We start from the raw sequence: 18,313 nt of genomic DNA, 5'->3' as shown, positions 1-18,313 counted from the left end.
AAGCACCTTATGGTGGAAAAAAAGGAATACACGGGCAATTCGGAAGCAATTTTGGATACTTTGATGAACATGCAGTGAATAATCAAAAGAGCTGAAGACAAAAGTAACACAGATTTTAAGAATATATCCCCATCTCTCTTTCACACACTTTTTTACATGTTCTACAATTCAAAGAAAACAGAAATAAATAAAGTGGAGAAAAGTAACAAAGGAACATGTTCCATATGCAAAATAGCAGCAAGCAAAAAAAGTGCTTAGACAGGAAGGTGAATGAAATACATCTTCAAGGTTTTCTTGACAGAGAGAACTGTGTGTGTGTGTGTGTGTGTGTGTGTGTGTGTGTGTGTGTGTGTGTGTGTGTGTGTGTGTGTGTGTGTGTGTGTGTGTGTGTGTGTGTGTGTGTGTGTGTGTGTGTGTGTGTGTGTGTGTGTGTGTGTGACACTGTTAAACTAAGTGATGGAGAGGCAATTCAAGTCCTCCTCTGACATTACCCACATATGCACCTTTTTCACTGTGTGCATGCAGTATAAATGTGCGTGTGTGTGTGTGTGTGTGTGTGTGTGTGTGTGTGTGTGTGTGTGAGCTTTCATTCCAGATAAGGCTAGCTCAGCAGGGTAGGAGGGCTGATAATATTGTTGATGTAGCCTGTGTGAATATTGAGTCATAAATAAACACACACACACACACACACACACACACACACACACACACACACACACACACACACAGAGAGACAGGGTTATGCAGAGTCACATGCATACACATAAATAAAAGTGATGGATGGCACATAAAAGCAATTAGGACTAATCATCATTGTTGGTACTTAATGCTGGTGGAAAGACCGGGGTTAGCGGTATTTCAAATAGCTCAACGTATATCAAACGACCTGAACACACACGCAGGAAAACACACATTATCCCCACTAATATCATTCCTTGCTGTGGGGGTCTTTTAGAAAGCAACGAACCAAAGCTTGTTTTGTCAAAATGCCTACGCCACATCTTAAACAAACTAAGCTCTGGGGAATGCATGGGTGATAACAATGCTGCGGCACTGTAAATTCTCACATTATCACTGAGAGGCAATGCAAGAGGGAAATAATTTACTATCGGGATTCACGTGGAAATTAGATAGGGCACTTTACACAAGGCAAGCAAGGCTCAAAGAAGAGAATCAGTCAAACAAAAAGAAAGATTGCTGAAACGTACACCTCAATGGCTCGATGCTTGATTTCTGTACAGCACTTCTACTACAGCAGGTCTTGATAACATCTGTGATTTAATTGTGTTTGAAGACATGAATGTGTAACCTGCAGTTGAAAATGATGATGGGTAAGAGAGTTTTAAATTGCCATAATGTCAAAATGTATGTACACCAATAACAAATGGCAAAGGATGGAAGCCCTATTTCCACATATTCCAAAGATCTTTTGAGTTGTGTGGTGTTGTTATTTTAGCCTTTTCATTTATACCGTTTCCAAAACAATTGAGCATATGCAAAATATGGATTCAACAGTTTGTTTGGCTGCTCCTACGCGAGCAGCAAATGTTAGCATTCTCGGCTAAAAGCTAGCTGATCCAACAAGGCACTGGCTCAAAGGTAGAGGAGCGTATTGTTGCCTGCTTTTGCCAATATTATCAACCAAAAAAAGGAATAAATCTCCTTGTTTTGTCTCTGTAAGTGTGTGTGTGTGTGTGCAGTGCAGGAATGGAGAGCTTAACAGGTGTACCAACAGCAACTTGTAGGCTTTGCGAGTTTTCCAATTCCGTCTGGTGTTATATGTCAATTATTATTTTTTTACAACTTGTGTTGTCATGTTAACATTGACCAGTGGAAGGGGAAAAGGTTCAATCAGCAACCTTCAGTGATATCTACAGGCATCTCATTGGCTTTAAGCTACAAAGGAAGTAGAAACAATGTAAATGACTCCTCCGAGGTATAAGGCTGCAGCATCATTTAAAAAGAAATACAAATGTTTCCAAGGTTTTCATAAACTTTAGAATGTAATACATGCATTTGCACAAAGGTATTTTACTATTTGAGTATACAAGCCATTAAAAGTGTTAATAATGAACACACTTACTATAAATGGTGACATTTAATTGTCAGTATATATTAATCAGATCATTATGTCTTCAGTCAGTGAAGGCTCTGTGCGCTTTCATCCTCACCTCCTCCACATCGTTATCCAGAGCAACGATGGCCAGCGGTGCAGAGAGAACGGCAGTTGTCGCTACGGTAGTTCCCACGGGTGATGCCTCACTGACGTAACCATGGTAACTGGTCTCCAGGAAGTAGGGTGCCTGGTTGTTTTCATCCAGAACTTCTATTTGAAGGTTGGCAAAAGCTGGCAATGGGTGGCCGTTGTCCTGCTCTGCCTAAAGGGGGAGAAAAATAATTGCTCATTTTGGCAGCCGTGCTTTACCTTCTGTTCTCAAACGCCACTACTCTGCCGGGGAAGCCCTCTTTAATGACATCGCTTCCCATAGTAAATATTTTAGAAGATAAAAAAAAAGTGCATTTATTAATAAGAAAACTGCAAATGTAGGGTCTCTTTTTGTTGTTGTTGTTGTTTGTGAATAATTCTGATGGGATAAACAGAATGGTTGTTGTTAGTGCAGCTTTAATAGAAAGTTGACCTTGCCCTCAGAGCAGTATAAAGCCCAATTTGATCCTGATTCATTTCTCTAGAAGAAGTTTTTTCTACATGTGGCAGTGATTTTAGTGCCATACAGTGTTGGATTAAAACATCCATTTTCTGCTCGTATTATTCATTTTAAATGTATCTTTCATTTAGTTCATTCAGCCAGAGTGAAGTACTTGTATTTTAAAGTGGATATTTGTTTTAATAAGAAGAGCTTCTTGTCATTTCTGCAAGACCCCATAAAAGCTAATCAAATCAGCCACTGTGATATACCGTAGTGTCAGGTACCAATTGAGGACCCCCTATAACTTCATGATTTATAATATGCCATTAGGAATTAAGAGTTTAATTATTGTGGAGCACATTTAATTCCCCACCTCCCCCTGTCAGACTACGCTGCTTAAAGTTCATTTAAGTTGAAATCTGAATCACACAACTATATAACGTTATGATTTTCGGTTAGTTAATTTGCACTTTTCTCCCACAAGTCTTTTAATCGGACTGCATCTTATTTTGTATTCTCCTCACACCTCATCTTTACCATCCCAATAGTACAACTACAGTGTCAATTTATGTTGTTGTTATTATTATGTACACCCATTTACGCAAATAACCACTTTTAACTACAGTAAAGTAAAAACACCCTAAAGAGAGAAAATGGCATTATGAATGTCAGTAGAGCGGAACCTGATGCATGCTTGGTGGTGTGGTTTTATTACTAGCCTAATTAAGACAAAAACCCACACACAGCATGAGATAGATCTAATGATTCACAATTACTGGCACTTAATATGTTCAGGGTAGGCTTCTGTTTAATGGACGGATAGCAGGAATAGCACATAAATGGGATTGTGGGGTTTGAATGCAGTTTGAAAAAGAAAAGCCCTGCACATCAAGTAGGTAGGGTGCTGATTTTATTTAAAAACAACATGCTGGGAGAAAATCAAGTTGAACCTCCCCGGGTCCACCAGTCCTAGTATTTCTCACCTTGATAACCAAATCAAATCTGCGGTGGAGTTCCCTATCGATGGGCTTCAGTAGCAGGAGCTCCGCTGTGGTTCCATTCAAGCTGAAATATTCCGGATAGGACTCTGGCTTGCCTGAGAGAGGGAGAGCACAAAAGACACAAACAGAAAGAACTGAGCAAATGAAATAAGGGTAGTATTTGTATGAAACAGAGAGACACATTAGTCATTTGGTTTATGAATCAATATACTGTATGTTTGTCTGTTTGGTTTCAGGGAATATAAAAGATACAGGGGAGGGGGGTAGAGCCAGAGAGCGCGATGGCTAATGCTTTCGGGTTTTCTCATCTCTGCTCTCCACAGGTGACGATGCACTAACATATGTGGCGCTTTAAATGCCGCATTGCACAGTGGGGAAATCGAATCTTGCTGAGAGGAGCAGCAACACAGGCACATGTGCACAAGAAAGCAAGAGATTGTGGTTTCAGGGTTTTCGGTGAGTTCCTATTTTCTACTAGGTATGTCCTTGGGTCCACAAATCGATCAGCTTTGGAACAGGTTCTGCTTTGATATGCTTTTGTTGTCCAAAGCAAACACCAACCATTGTTTATGTGTCTGATGAAGGTCATTCCAGCTAAAACCATATTTTAAAAAGTAATCTTTCTTTACTGAACCCCAAGAGATACTCATTCATGTCTTCATGTTCTCTTGTAGACCTTGGAGGAACTGCAGATGTGTTTGCCCATAGTGAAACTGTCTCTAATGATCCTTACTCAGGCCAGGATAAGTTTCAAAGGAGGATTCTGGGAAAAGTAATCGAGTCAGTGTCAAGCCGTGTCAGTACATTTTTACGGACTATCCATATTCTCCTGTGTAAAAGTCAACTTTTTTTGTGGTTCTGTATTTTACAGTTTCAAACATTAATCAAGATGTCTCGCAGTGACGGCGCACTGTGGCTTCTATTACTCAATTTCAACTTAAGGTGCTTAGGAAAGATTAATTGGCAGACAATCCCATCCCTCATTTTTTTTTGGGGGGGGGGAATGTATCCTTTGCAAATTGACTGTAAGCATCCTGTTTACAACTCAAGTATTTTAATTCATCAAAATGTGTCCTTCCTAGAAAACCCAACAAGCCTTTTACTCAAAACTACAAATAAGGCTTTGGGCCATTATTTGGGATTCTGCACAATTATAACATATCTGTGAGAGACATTGTTTATGTTCCTATGCTGGCTTGTCACTTATATGAATAAAGTCCTCTACAATTGTACATTTGGTTTTATATTGCAATATAGCAAACATTGTTGGTGACATCAACTGAGAAGCTGTTTATTTGTTATATATTTCTTTGATTAATATAACTATTGACAGACATTTTATAGCAAATATTATGCAAATATCCAATATTACCATAAATGTATAATGACTCGATGTACTGTATATTGTCTGAGTGTAAACCATTTGAATGTAAACTTACCGATGAGAATCGAGTAAATAATCCCGGGCCGGTCGGAGGGAGGCTGCAGGTTAATGTCTTGATCCACAGCTTGAATGGGTGGAGTCACATTGACAGGATTTGCCTTGCTCTGGAAAGAGAAACCGAGGACGGAATTAAAGCTGAAATCACAACCATTACTTACAAATATATCACAACAGAAAAATAAACGAAACAAAGAAATCAATTGTACAACATTCTCCCAAATAGTGCCAGCTATAATTAAAAACAGATACAGCTTAAAGAGACAGCTAAATATATTTCTTGGCGATGTCTTCCACTGAGTTGTTCTAAGGTTAAAAGAAAAGCTTTGCGCGAGCTATTTATTTATGCAGCAACAACCTCAGTGCACGCCAGCAAAGCAAAAGGGAATCAAACAGGAGAATCAATTGTTGGCAAAAATCCAACGTGGTATTCATTAAATCACATATAGAGCAAGCACACACGTGCACGCCCACACATAAACTCTGTCGATGCGTGGAAAAAGGAGAAATCATCAGTTAAATTTAACCATAAAAAAGTATGATTATGACTTATTTCATTTGTGCATACGTATTCTGATTCTCTGTACACACACACACACCGATATCTGTATGCAGGCAGCACAGGCTATAATGTTGACATATAGCATAATATTGCAATATGCTGAGGTATGGGTAATATGACGACCCCAATGGGAGAAACATTAGACGTCTATATGATCAAATCTATAATCGCTAAAGCTATAAAACATAGTGCCAAGCACACCAACAACTGTGCATATTCTCAAATATGTATGAATGCACCAGAACACACCTACACACACGCACTGGACACCCTCAAACACCTGCTATGTTACCACCACAACTGTCTTGCAGCACTTGAAATCTACAAACCATCACAGAGCTATATCTCCTCGTCTGTCACCAACAGAGGGGCGGAGAGAGACACAGGCAGAGAAGAAGATGTGGCGAGTAATGAAGTGGAGTAAAAGAGGGTGCACCAAAATGCACCAAAAAAGAAAAAGGGGAGTTAGAAAAACACAACCAGGTCACTGAGAAAACTGAGGTTCTGATATCTGCAATATGTGTTAAAAACAATTGCAATTGTCTCACACACCACTTTAAAATGGATCAGAAAAAACACCACTGACAATTGCGAAGATATGATTTTTGACACAGAGTCCAAACCCTTGTCTCTAACCCTTACATTTACAGGCATACTATTGTGCCGGATACCATCAATACAAGTGTTTTTATGAAGGTAGATATGGTGCAAAATGCAAGAACGTTTGAAACCTGATGTGAGCTTGTGTGCACACATTAACAGTTGTATAAAATATCCACGTATCTGTGAACAAAATTTGAAGTCAAAAAAACGTGTTGTAGCTTGTAGAAAAAAAATGAACTTAGTGATGAAATTTTCAGTTGCAGAAAAATACATATTTTTTCAATATATTTTCTGCAACTTGGTTATTACAATATCTCAAATCAGTCATTACAACTTGACAAATCTGCTCTGTGGTAGTATAAATCGACGACTCTGCGGCCTTGACTTTTGCAACCCTTCTTGCGATGAGTGTCGCTAAAGTCATTTTCACTTGTAGATGTGGGGGGAGGGAGGGGGGTTGGAGAGAAGGGCCGGAGCAATCAGAACGACGAGGCGCAAGCTCAGGTAGGTCACACAGTCACAGTCATATGCCCCTTTCCCACCAAACCACTTCCAGTTCTAGCTCCGTGCTAGTGGTCTTGTGGTTCCGAACCGGCTCTTCTTTTTAGCCCCTGTTCTGTTCTCACCGCCCAGAGCCTGACTGGTGCTGCGTCATGACTTCACTGTTTACCTTTTTCTGTGACTTCAAATTTTGTTCACAGATACGTGTATATTTTATACCGGTACAAGTTCAAATGTATGCCCACAAGCTCAGATTTTTTTTATGCAAGTTCTCACATTGTACTCTACAAGTACTCACATCAGGTTTTACAAGCTCTCGCATTTTGCACCATATCTACCTTCATAGTTTTGCTGATACTAAAACATTTTCAAGATGGCTCAGGAGAAGTTATTACTTTATTAAGGCTACATTATTCCTTCAGAAAATGTTTAAGTATTGGTATTCAAGTCCTTGAAGGCCCACATCAATCACTGCAGGAGTACCATAAATGAGTCTCCTTAACGCTTGTTTCTATCGACAGGCCATACTTTTGTTGAACACATATTGTCCACACTGATTGGGGAGTGTGGCTTAATTCACTGAGGGCTGCAACTAACCTCTATTAACAGGATGTGCCTTCATACAAACAGTCTATGAGCAATGGGACAGAACGCTTGCATCAGAAGTGTTTTGTTTCCGTTTGCAGTCGAGGAGCACTGACCAGTATTGATCATTTTCTGGCAGATTTGGTCGATGCAGGTAAACAGTCCATGTAAAAAGCAAATGGGGGGAGATGCTAAAATCGATCCAGGCTTAAGTTTGAGAATGATTTGGCTTTGTGGCTTAAAATGAGTTTGTTCACTGGCTACTTGTGAAACAATCTGGTAGTAGACGTTGTTTCTCAACGACAACCTCATTATTATGTTCATAGTTGCTAATTGGACAGCAACAAGCAATTACATATAGATTATGAACTAATCAAACTAATATTTGAAAAAGACAACCTTCACAGTTTCCCAAACTTTTATATTCAAATTTTTAATACATGTTTTTGTTAATACGAACAGATGAAACCAAAACAATATATTTCTTTAATATAGATGTCAACCTTGTTTACCTTTATTTATTCTTTATTTAACATGAGCTCCTGCTTGCAAATGCCCAACTGGAAAAACTGGGGTTACTAGATCGAGTATGTGAACTGCTGGAAATAGTAAAACCAGATAACTCAAGGACTGAACTCACATCACTCACAAAAAATGTGAACCTCTCCGCAAACAAGAAGCAACAAATGTAGAAAGATTTTCCCCCGTACTATCAGAAAGTTGCAAGCAAACGAACAGTGTAGAAGCAGCAGGCAGAAAACCAGCAACAGTTTCTTAAAAAGACATGAATACCTCCGAGACCACAACAACAAATGAGAGCAGCACCTGGGAATTGTGTACGGGGAAATTGCCTTTTATATATATGGGGGGGGGGACTACGACTAATGAGCAAATGAGCAGCAGCTGTGCAGGCAGGTGGCTGATCCCGGGGCAACGAGGGAATCAATAAAGGAGGTACAAGCCCCTCAGGGCGCCTCATGGTCAGGTGAGCTTTTTGTCAACCACTAAACTATACAAGAGCTCATGACTGCACAATGTGGTGCAACGGAGACACAGCAGTCTCTGAACACTTTGTGGAAAGCGGCTATGAAATAAAGTTATAGCGCTGTCGGATTTAATTCTTTGTTCCTGTTTCTGCAACTTGTAGCTAATCAATTGCCAGCCTGACATTATGACAAACTAAATGATGTCGGGTCTTTGGAGAGTGTGGTGTTCGATAATCTATTTTTCCCTCACAGCGAAACATTTCTGAGTCGCAGAGGGAGCAACCTTTTTGAAGTGCATGTGTGAACGCACCCAACTCCTCGGCACAAATGACTAGCATCTTGCTGTGTGTGTATGTTTGAGAGGGAGAAAGAATAGTAATGTTGGCTCTAAGGCTCTGAGGTTGTCAAATCACATCGGTCTGATTAGGGCTCAAAAAATGTTAGTGCCCTGACTCTGTTCGCTTATTCCTCTCCTCAAATCACCTCACCACCCTTTGTAAATGTCGCCAACAGAAACTTTTTACTTTCCTTTCACCCACTCTCATCACATCTCTAAATTCTGTGTGTCCGTCTGTCCATCCTCTGCCTTCCTTTTCTTTCTTTCATCAACATCTGAAGGGACATCTGTCCATGCAGACATGACCACGAGTAAGACATCTCGCTATCAATTTTAAGGGTAATATTAATTTGTTGACCAAAAATTGTTTGGTCAACAGATTAATAATAATAATTACAAAGGTGACACTTTATCTTTTATATTCAGTGGTCTTGAATGCTGTAAGGCTCTTTATACCGGCCTATCAGAAGCACTCAAAATTATGGAACAATCAAAATACTGCAGCCAGGGTTTTTCATAAGAACTGAAATGTGAGATCATATAATCCTGTTTTTCTGACCCTACACTGGCTGAAACTTGATGTATGAGGCAGCTAATGCCCTTGCCCGCTTTGATTTACCATAATCCCATCTTTCTATGATCCTCCCTTAACCCTCAGAATCTGCAAATGTGCTCTTGTCAATGTCACAACAAGAAACATGTATAAGGATATTTCTTTAAGCCACTACAAGAAGGAAATATTAACTGTTGACTGATTCAACGGAAAGTTTAAAACAGCAACTAAAAATGCAACTTTTAAATATTGCATAAAGCAACAGTTGTCTTTTATGGATTGTTTCATTTCATCTTCCTGCTGTAACATGTATAATTGTCTGTATTCCTTAAATATGAGCTTTGATCTGACATCTGCAAAGGTCCAAGCTCCCGGTGAACAGAGATCAGACAAGAAAATACATGAGGGGTCAGGGTTTCATTCAAAGAACAAAAATCACCAGGAGAAACAACCCCAGACGCAGTTGTGTATTATGAGTGCGAAACAATGTTTTTGTGTTGTCATTCACCTCGCTTCAGATTTAAAACCCCTCGAGTATATTTCCAGCATAACTTTTCTGTGTCTGACTTTATCCCTCTCCCTCCCTGTTTGATTCGCTCCTCCACATCATCCCCTCTCACCCCCTCTCCATCGTAATTCTTGTCCCTGTCTGTGTGCACTTGCTCCTTCTTGAAACCATGAGGTGTAAAGTTGATTTAGTCCTGTTGTTCATCGCTGTATCTCCCTTGGCTTTGAGAAAAATTGTGTTTGTTTGTTTGTTTCTGTGAAAGTCTGTGCGTGTGAGTGAGGAGTGATAAGTAAAGGTTTGAAAGCACAAAAAGAGTTCCCTCTGTGTGTCTGGAGTATTTGTGTGTGTGTGTGTGTGTGTGTGTGTGTGTGTGTGTGTGTGTGTGTGTGTGTGTGTGTGTGTGTGTGTGTGTGTGTGTGTGTGTGTGTGTGTGCGTGTACTTGTGACAAAAATCTATATAAACAAAGAGATGAAGTAGACAAAGTCCAGCTAGGCATGACTGCTCTACTGGCTTGACACTGCTATGGGTGTGTGTCTGGTCGAAGGGGGGGGGGGGGGGGGGGGTTAATGCATGAATGCACTGCTACCTTGTCACCATCAAAGGTGTGTGTGTGTGTGTGTGTGTGTGTGTGTGTGTGTGTGTGTGTGTGTGTGTGTGTGTGTGCTGTGCGTGCGTGCGTGCGTGCGTGCGTGCGTGCGTGCGTGCGTGCGTGCGTGCGTTCGCGTGCGTGGTAAGGGATGGATGCTCTGCTGACTTGTCAGAGTTGCGGATTTTGCATGTAGGAACTTTGACTCATTTACAAAGTGGCATTGTAAGTTGCGCGGGTAAGAGCATCAGCTAAATGCCCGAGATAGGAATGCAGACATTTTAAAATATAAAGCTGTGTAAGCATAAAAGCGTACCAAGGTATTGCTAACTGACTTTTAAATAACACTTGTTCATGGACAATCATTTTAAAGTACAATCTCTCAGACTGGCTTTGAGTTTTTGTACAAACTAAATGCAGTGTCTTGGCTAATGCATCACTTGTAATATGTATTTTAAAAATATATATATTATAATAAGGTTTTTTTTCAGCAAGACTTTAAAGGTCCCCTATTCTGCAAAATGCACTTTTTGCTGTCTTTTATACATAAATGTGTCCCCGGTGTGTAAGGAGACTCACAAAGTGTCAGAAAATACAACCCTCTCTCTTGTCCTCCTTAGCAACATCTTTAAAAACGGGGGTACAAACGAGCTGATCCAGATTTGCTGCCGATATGATGTCATAACCGAAATGTGGGCTTTACATTTAACTCCTGGCAACGTGGCCCCCACATGACACGTCCCAACCTATCATCCGCAATAAGCTGCATGCGCTCAAAAGGGGCGTGGCCGGCTTCAGGTCAGCTCAAATTTAAAGCAACAGTCACAGAATCAGCACTTCAGGAACAGGGCTGAAATAGAGGGGTATGAGGCATGGCTACAATGTGGGATCTGTTTGGTATTTTGAGCAAAACACTTCACAGACATGCTTTGTATAGATATTGCCCTACAATATATTGTTCAAAAATAGTATAATAGGAGACCTTTAACACCTGGTGTGATCTCAAAAGTAGAACACAACAGATTTCCAAAAAATTAAGATCACCTGTATTAACAACATAAATATGTATAGGCTAAAACTCTACTGCTCACTACTTGTTATTATTAAATAAAATGTTTTTCTCTCATGTTGCTGAGGCAAATAAAGTGTGTTCTAGAGTTCCCATACAAAACAGGAGTGCATTGATTGCTTAAGACAGAAATTACACAGGAGAAGCTTCAGTTCTTCATGGTCTTGTAATATATCACACATGCATAAATGTATATATAATAAGCAGAAGCATACAAAATTACAAAGTTAAGTAGGAGATCAGCTCTCAAAATTAACCTAATGTGAGCCTAAAATTGTAAGGACTGCCAAAGCTTCTTTCCATCACAAAAGTGAACTCAACGTAGGCGCACACCTCTGCATAATGCATGAAAATACAATGCAGTATGTAACATAAAACAGGCACACACTTACCGGCTCCGTCAGCTCCAGGACGTTAGCCCTGTACGTGATGGGACTACAGTCACGAGTGTTTCCCACAAGCGTACATGGGAGAAACATGGGACCCAGGTCATCACCATCCAGTATATCCACAGTCAGAGTGGTGGTGGCCGTACGGCGCTCACTGGGATAGGGGGCTCGGTCCTAGACAGAGAGAGAGAGCTTTGATTTTATTTCCTGGATAAAACTGCATTTTTTTCTTGAGATATCCCATATGTGTGATCCCATTTATGTCTAGAACAGAAAATGTGTCAATGCAGCCAAACCATGTATAGAATTTGAGGTACAAATCAAACAGCATAACATTGAAGTGTTTCTACTTCAATCTATCGCAGTTTAATAAGTGGAAGCATGCAGTATTTTTAGCCATGATGAGATGTGACTCAATCATTATTTTATTGTAGTTAACCAAACAAACCTTACAAATCTTTCCTGAAAGCACATAAAAACATCCCAATCAGTCAGTCCAGGGAATTTATCTACCTCTTATTTCCACCAGTAAATATGTTTTTAATACCCAATGAGAGGTGTGGTAAACAACTCTTGTTTGCAATTATAGACTGCAATGAAAATCCTTGAATTGTGTTGCCCTTAAGAAAAAGAAAATAGTCCCGGTTTTGTATTCTAGATTATATTGAGGTAGGGTATGAGGTGTTTGAACAAAACTACAACAACATATATGACCTCTATGCATACAAAATGAAACATGGGTCTGTTTTTATTCAGACCTTCAAAGGGTCGTGAGAGGACAAGAGCGTGGCCCTCGTGAAGTATCAAAACAAACAACTAGAAACGGGTTCTTGTCAGACATCAAAAGTGAAACTATTCAGAAGTTTTATTTCTAGTTAGGCATTAATGTGTTATCATTTTTGTTCATATCTCCTTTTTCGAGGCCCTTTTATGTGATGGTGTCCGTAAGTGTTTCTCTCACTTGAAAACCTGCCAAACAATATAAGAAAGATAATATTTTAATTGCATTTTGTTTAACTTCCTGTTTTTGCTGTTATTTACTACACCTGGAATGAGTGTTTCTCTATCACTGAATGTTTAAAGTCAATGCTCAGACAGAAAAAGATAGAAATGGGAGTCTTTGGCAGGAATCTAAACGTGGGGGCTTGCACACTTTGTTATGCTGTAACATCCATGTTTGTGTGCGGAGGCTTTCATACCCAGGACAGCCGGTAATTTCAAGCGAGAATTGACACCTAATTACATGCTGCACGTACATCTAAATAACTGAGTGAATGTAAACTAGACAGTAACAGCAGAGAAAAACCTCCACAGTAATTGTAAATAACACCGGTATTGTATTTCTGTTCTCCTCTGTTTCAAATTCTGCCCGCATTGAATGTGAAGGCTTTGCATTGTTTGGCTGTAACTGGAGAAGGAAAACATTTACGAACAAATAATAAACTTGTTTAAAATTGTTTGGGCATATTATTTGACTAATTTGAATGTTTCTTTATGAAAAGCACATAATTAGTGTTGCTGAGGAAGAGATAACATTATCACTAACACTCTCATAGCTGTGAAGCTCAGCCAAGGTTCGCTAGGCTTAGCTTAGCTTAGCTTTCCTTGGTAGAACATGGTATGTTTGTCTTTGCTTGGAATTTATATTTGGCAAATCCACAGCCACTCAAGCCATTCCTTATATTGTATTCAGATAAGCATTGAATATGTCTGGCATTCAAGCAGACAGAAGCGCATTAATCTTTCAGTGTACTGTGGACTTTTTTTTAATAATGCTTTTAGGCTAAATGGGCCTTGAGACATGACTGTTTGCCACTTCTACAACCCATGAGTGAAATTACCAATAGCTATTCCAGAACACTTCTATAAATATAACAAACAGAGTGCTATAAAACGAAAGCAGAACAATTACTCTACCGAAGACATACGTGATAATTAAGGATGTGCTAATAGTTAACTTAATTAAAGGGCGGCTGTGAGGTAGAGCGGGTCTTCTCTTAATTACAAGGGGGTTAACTGATCCCTGCCTGAGCGTGACAAATTGTCATTGATTGAGACACTGAAGCCACTTGTGTTGAGTGAGGGGTGCTTTGTCCAAAAAGCTGCACATAAATGCAGATTGCTGAAACAAAAGTAGTCCAAAGGTGTGTAACAGGAATACTGCCATGATAAAACACATTTAAATAACGACACTCTAGGCTGCAGTCTATCCTCCCACTCAATCAAGAGTTTATTGTCTTTAAATAATACTTCATAATGGTTCTCAGATGGAAACTTTACCTTAAAGGTGAAGGCTGTGTTAAAACAAAGTCACTTACATTGGCCTGTATGATGACCAGGTATCGTGTTATCTCCTCATAGTTGAGCCTTTCTCTGAGGACTATGGATCCAAAAAGTGTGAGGGGGATGTCAAAGGTCCTGTTTGTCGTCTGAAACACACAGATTACACATGTGTAACGTTACTTACAGAGTCAAAAGAGTTTATAACCTGGCCCCTATTCCCAAGGAAGATGGGTATCCTACCGGGTCTCTCGGGTTGTACTGGATGGTGTACTCTATCTGTCCGTTGGGACCGTCATCAATGTCTGTTGCCCCATTGTTCCCATAGAAACCAGAGAAGATGGTGGTTCCTACTGGCGTCAGCTATAAAGACAACAGGAGAGAGGAGTTCAGTATCTGTTATACAAGCTAACACTACACGCTGTCAAACATTTAAACACTTTTATATTGGTTTGCACCACTGATATCAAACAGCTTCTATCTGTTCTGTTGTTTTCCTGGCATCTCCTGCCTGCATGTGACAGAGGGGAGGGAGGGGCACATTAAAAACCTCCTCACACGCGCATGGCCATAAGGGATCTTGATACCCCACTGTCTCTACAAAACAAATAGAAAATGACTTGCAGCTTTATGTTTATTGTGCTCAAATGGGGCTTGAGAGGGAAGATCAGCATGCAGCTGTTTGTGTGCTTTCATTTGCTCTTGGAATAAAATGAAACACGGGCAGCAGGTTAGTCCAGCTTTTTATGTCAACACTGTTTGCATAAATCTCTCTCTGTCACTATTGTGAGAATTTGCTACACTTAATCGCCCCTTTGAATACAAATGTTAACATTAAACGGGATATTGGGGGGTGGAAAAACATGTATGGTATGTCAAATTAGCTTTCTCCCGAAGACAAGAAGGAGTGTGTTGTTGTCTTGATCTTTTTTTCCAGTTAAATAGAATAATAATAGCAGAATGGAACCAAACACTGTCAATTCCAAAAAAGATAACAGCAGTGACTAAAAGAGCGTAGATAAGACACCATAGCTTATCATGCCAACCCTTTCCACAGTACAATATCAGAAAAATGAGTACGCCCACAACAAAAAATGTAATCCAATTTGCCACAATGTTTTAGTAAACTTCTTCTTCTTGGAAAATAAATAACCGAGTATTAGTAGTATATCTTCTGTATATGACAAGCAGTTAATGGCTTAAGCAATACATACAAAAAAGCCATAATAGCCTTTGTTAATAATAACTAAATTAGTAATATGAGTGGCAAAGGAAGTGTGTTAATGTTCACTGTACACGAGCAACAGACTAACTCACTTTCTAGTAAAGAAAAAAAAAGCTACACTAGATATACAGAAAGATTTTGGCTTTTCTGAGAGAAATTCTTAACCCAAGAAAACTTTCCACAGCACATAAAACAGTAAGATCTTTGCCAGCTATAATTTGCCATGCTGTACTTGTTCAGCATTGCGCCTTGGGATGTGTCTGATTATGTGTCAAAACAGGAGTCTCATCTTCAGACAGCATTAAAAACATTTGACATTAAGTTTAATTTAGCTGCTGCACCAATGATTTGTTACATCATTCCCCTAAACAGGGTTATCTCTGCCTCCCACTGATACAACAATGGCGGTGAGAACGCCTGATGCTGTCACTTTGCCACTTTTTCGGATACGGCTTTAATGAAAGAACTTCAGACTCTGGCACCAGTGCCAACTCATGAAATCAGCCACCAGGATCACCCTGTACCCAGAAACTTTCAGGAAGAACTCATAAACTGTGCCCCAGACGTTCTTATAAATAAGCATATTGCCTCTCTGTGTGTCTTAATCTGTCTACCTCGCTCTCTTGCACTCAATAATTGGTAGTAATAGACGACAAAAAGCAAGTTTAATGTTGATAAAGCTGGAAGTTATCCCTGAGTCAATGTCTATTAAATGTATTGCATTATGTTGTTGTTGGAGTTTGGGGGGAAAAGCAACGTGAATTATACAATAGCTGCTGCCTAACGGCTACACTCAAATTGAACTTTGTAAAAATGATGACCACCAAGCCAAACCACATTTACCAAACTACATTTTCATGTTGGCTGGTAGAGGTCTCATATTTCAAAGTTTTTTTACAAAGCACCTCCTGTATTGTATGGTGGTCATTCAAGATATGGGAAGGAATCATTTTAATAGGAGTAATGAGAAACTGGAGAGCTGTAAGAAAAAAAAAAGGAGGAGAGACAAGCAGAAATATATAGAGTGTGGCAGAGGAAAGGCGGGGAGGTGGAGGAAAAGGTGACATAATGAAGCGCTGGGAGTGGTGAGGGGGCATGGGAGTGCGGTGAAAAACCGAGAAAAGAGGCCAAGAGAGAGAAAGAGAGAGGTTGATGAGAGGGATTGAGTTGGACAGGCTTTGGAAGACTGCATAATGAGAGATTCTACTGGGTCTGCCTCATGTTTCCTTGTCCAGTTTTCAGTTTGAACCCCCTCTAGTTGAATTCTGCCCCTGCAGACTCTGGAGGACACACTAACGGTGGGATTGACTTCTTAAAGATTATTCTGGAAAGCTCAGAATAACAGATTTAGATGTTTTCCTCTGCTGTCCAAAAACTCGGCTCTTTCCCTGCTTGTGGTGCTGCCCGTCTGACAGCAAAATGCCATGTACAATGCTATTTGGTGGATGTTGTTGTTCACAATACATCGCAGTGTGTACATGAAGTGTAACAGGTCAATGCAATGACCCTTATGTGAGTGTGTGTATTTGTCTTACCTCACTGACGGCCACATAGTATCTTGGCTGTTGGAAATGTGGCGCGTTGTCGTTGCGGTCTCGAACAACGATGCGGACTTCGTGTAAAATCACCGTGCCGACCAGCTCGTTGGTACACTGAACCTGAACCACAATGGACTGAATGTACGATGGGGGCTGGAGGAAAAAAGGGAAAAATAGATAAATGGTTGAAGAATGCATGTACACTAGCAATAAAAAATGTATCAACATAAAAAAGTAAAATATTCCACAAAGGACAACCATCTTCTTTGTTGACAATTCCCTGTTGAAAACATCTGCTTGGTTTGCTTTACAGACAAAAACAGCAGGAGGCTTGTTATTTTCCTAGGATGAGCTGGAGCTAAAACTCTTTAACAAAAACAAATGCTAGAAACAGTAAGACAGTATACACCATATTGATACCCTGTAGTAAAGTCCAACCACTACATTAACATAAGACAAATCAAGCAGATGTTGGTGTAAGGACGACAAATTCACAACAATTGAAATATTTTGACATTAAAGAGCCAACCAAGAAGAGCAAAGTAGCTTATGCATGTGATATTTTTAATAGGAGCACAAAAAGTACTTGTGCTCCTAATACAGTTATAATATAACACTTTAGTCGCCTCACATCTCTGTCAAGAAGCCGTCCGGTGCTGTTGAGATAAAGGGCTTGTTTGGAAGAGTCAAGGATCACCCAGTGATCGTGGTTATCCCTCAGCGACAGAGAGATGGTACGATCCGGACCCTCAGCCACGCCATTTATCTGCATGTTCTCAACCAGTAACGTTCCTGCAGATACAAAAAAACATGTTATTAACCCATCAGCTAGAGAGAAATTTAATCCATTTGTTCCTAGAGTTTGATTCAGATTGCTTTTTTAAATAAATAGTCAGAGGTAAAATGTGAAGAGAAATAAAATGAGACAGTCCAAAGACAACTCTATGTCTTCTTACGAATTAAATACAGTATATAATAGGAAATGTAGGTTACAACCAAGGTCAAGGGAAACGAGATGGTGATGCACACAAATAGAGAGCGAGAAGGACAGAGTAAAAAGCATGTGGCACTTAAATTCAATTAAAGCTAACCGGATATGGGGGCTACTCAGTTTGCTTTGTCGATACCAGTCCCTGGAATACTTAAGATTAAATAAACATTTCAGAGAAAAATACATTTCAATAAGTTAACGTTTCTAATAAAAAAGATAGAACAGATGGAATTAAACCTGACTCATTAAACACAAACTGTGGGTGGTGAAAGCATATGCTGTTAAGAGCAATATTGAAAGAGACAAAAAGGCGAAATGTTAGCTGCATATTATCTGCCGGCGACTGGTGGCACAGGCTGTAGGTGGGCGCTTTCGGAGCACTAGATCAGAGCTTCCTCACCTCTGCAATCAACATGTCAAAGTGGGCAAGAGATGCTTAACCCCTTATTGCTCCTGCAGGCATTTCAATGGTATTGAAGTATATAAATGTTGCGTCATCTAAATAACAA

At 39.8% G+C, this 18,313-nt stretch overlaps 1 protein-coding gene across 1 annotated transcript in view; it reads right to left on the bottom strand.

The window, feature by feature from the left end:
* pcdh15b (protocadherin-related 15b) overlaps positions 1-18,313 on the bottom strand; it is a 144,423-nt gene that overhangs the window by 84,756 nt on the left and 41,354 nt on the right. The window contains exons 5-12 of the mRNA XM_063894181.1: positions 17,445-17,605; positions 16,811-16,966; positions 14,294-14,413; positions 14,089-14,199; positions 11,774-11,944; positions 5,089-5,197; positions 3,632-3,744; positions 2,172-2,378 (exon numbers count right to left, since the gene is read on the bottom strand). Coding sequence (XP_063750251.1) covers positions 2,172-2,378; positions 3,632-3,744; positions 5,089-5,197; positions 11,774-11,944; positions 14,089-14,199; positions 14,294-14,413; positions 16,811-16,966; positions 17,445-17,605 — 1,148 coding nt within the window. The remainder of the gene's footprint in view (positions 1-2,171; positions 2,379-3,631; positions 3,745-5,088; positions 5,198-11,773; positions 11,945-14,088; positions 14,200-14,293; positions 14,414-16,810; positions 16,967-17,444; positions 17,606-18,313) is intronic.

The sequence above is a fragment of the Eleginops maclovinus genome, chromosome 10, assembly GCF_036324505.1.
Source record: "Eleginops maclovinus isolate JMC-PN-2008 ecotype Puerto Natales chromosome 10, JC_Emac_rtc_rv5, whole genome shotgun sequence".
In the NCBI taxonomy this organism is placed as follows: domain Eukaryota; kingdom Metazoa; phylum Chordata; class Actinopteri; order Perciformes; family Eleginopidae; genus Eleginops; species Eleginops maclovinus.
The sequence above is the reverse complement of the archived record's forward strand: the minus strand, read 5'-3'. Positions and strand labels throughout refer to the sequence as shown.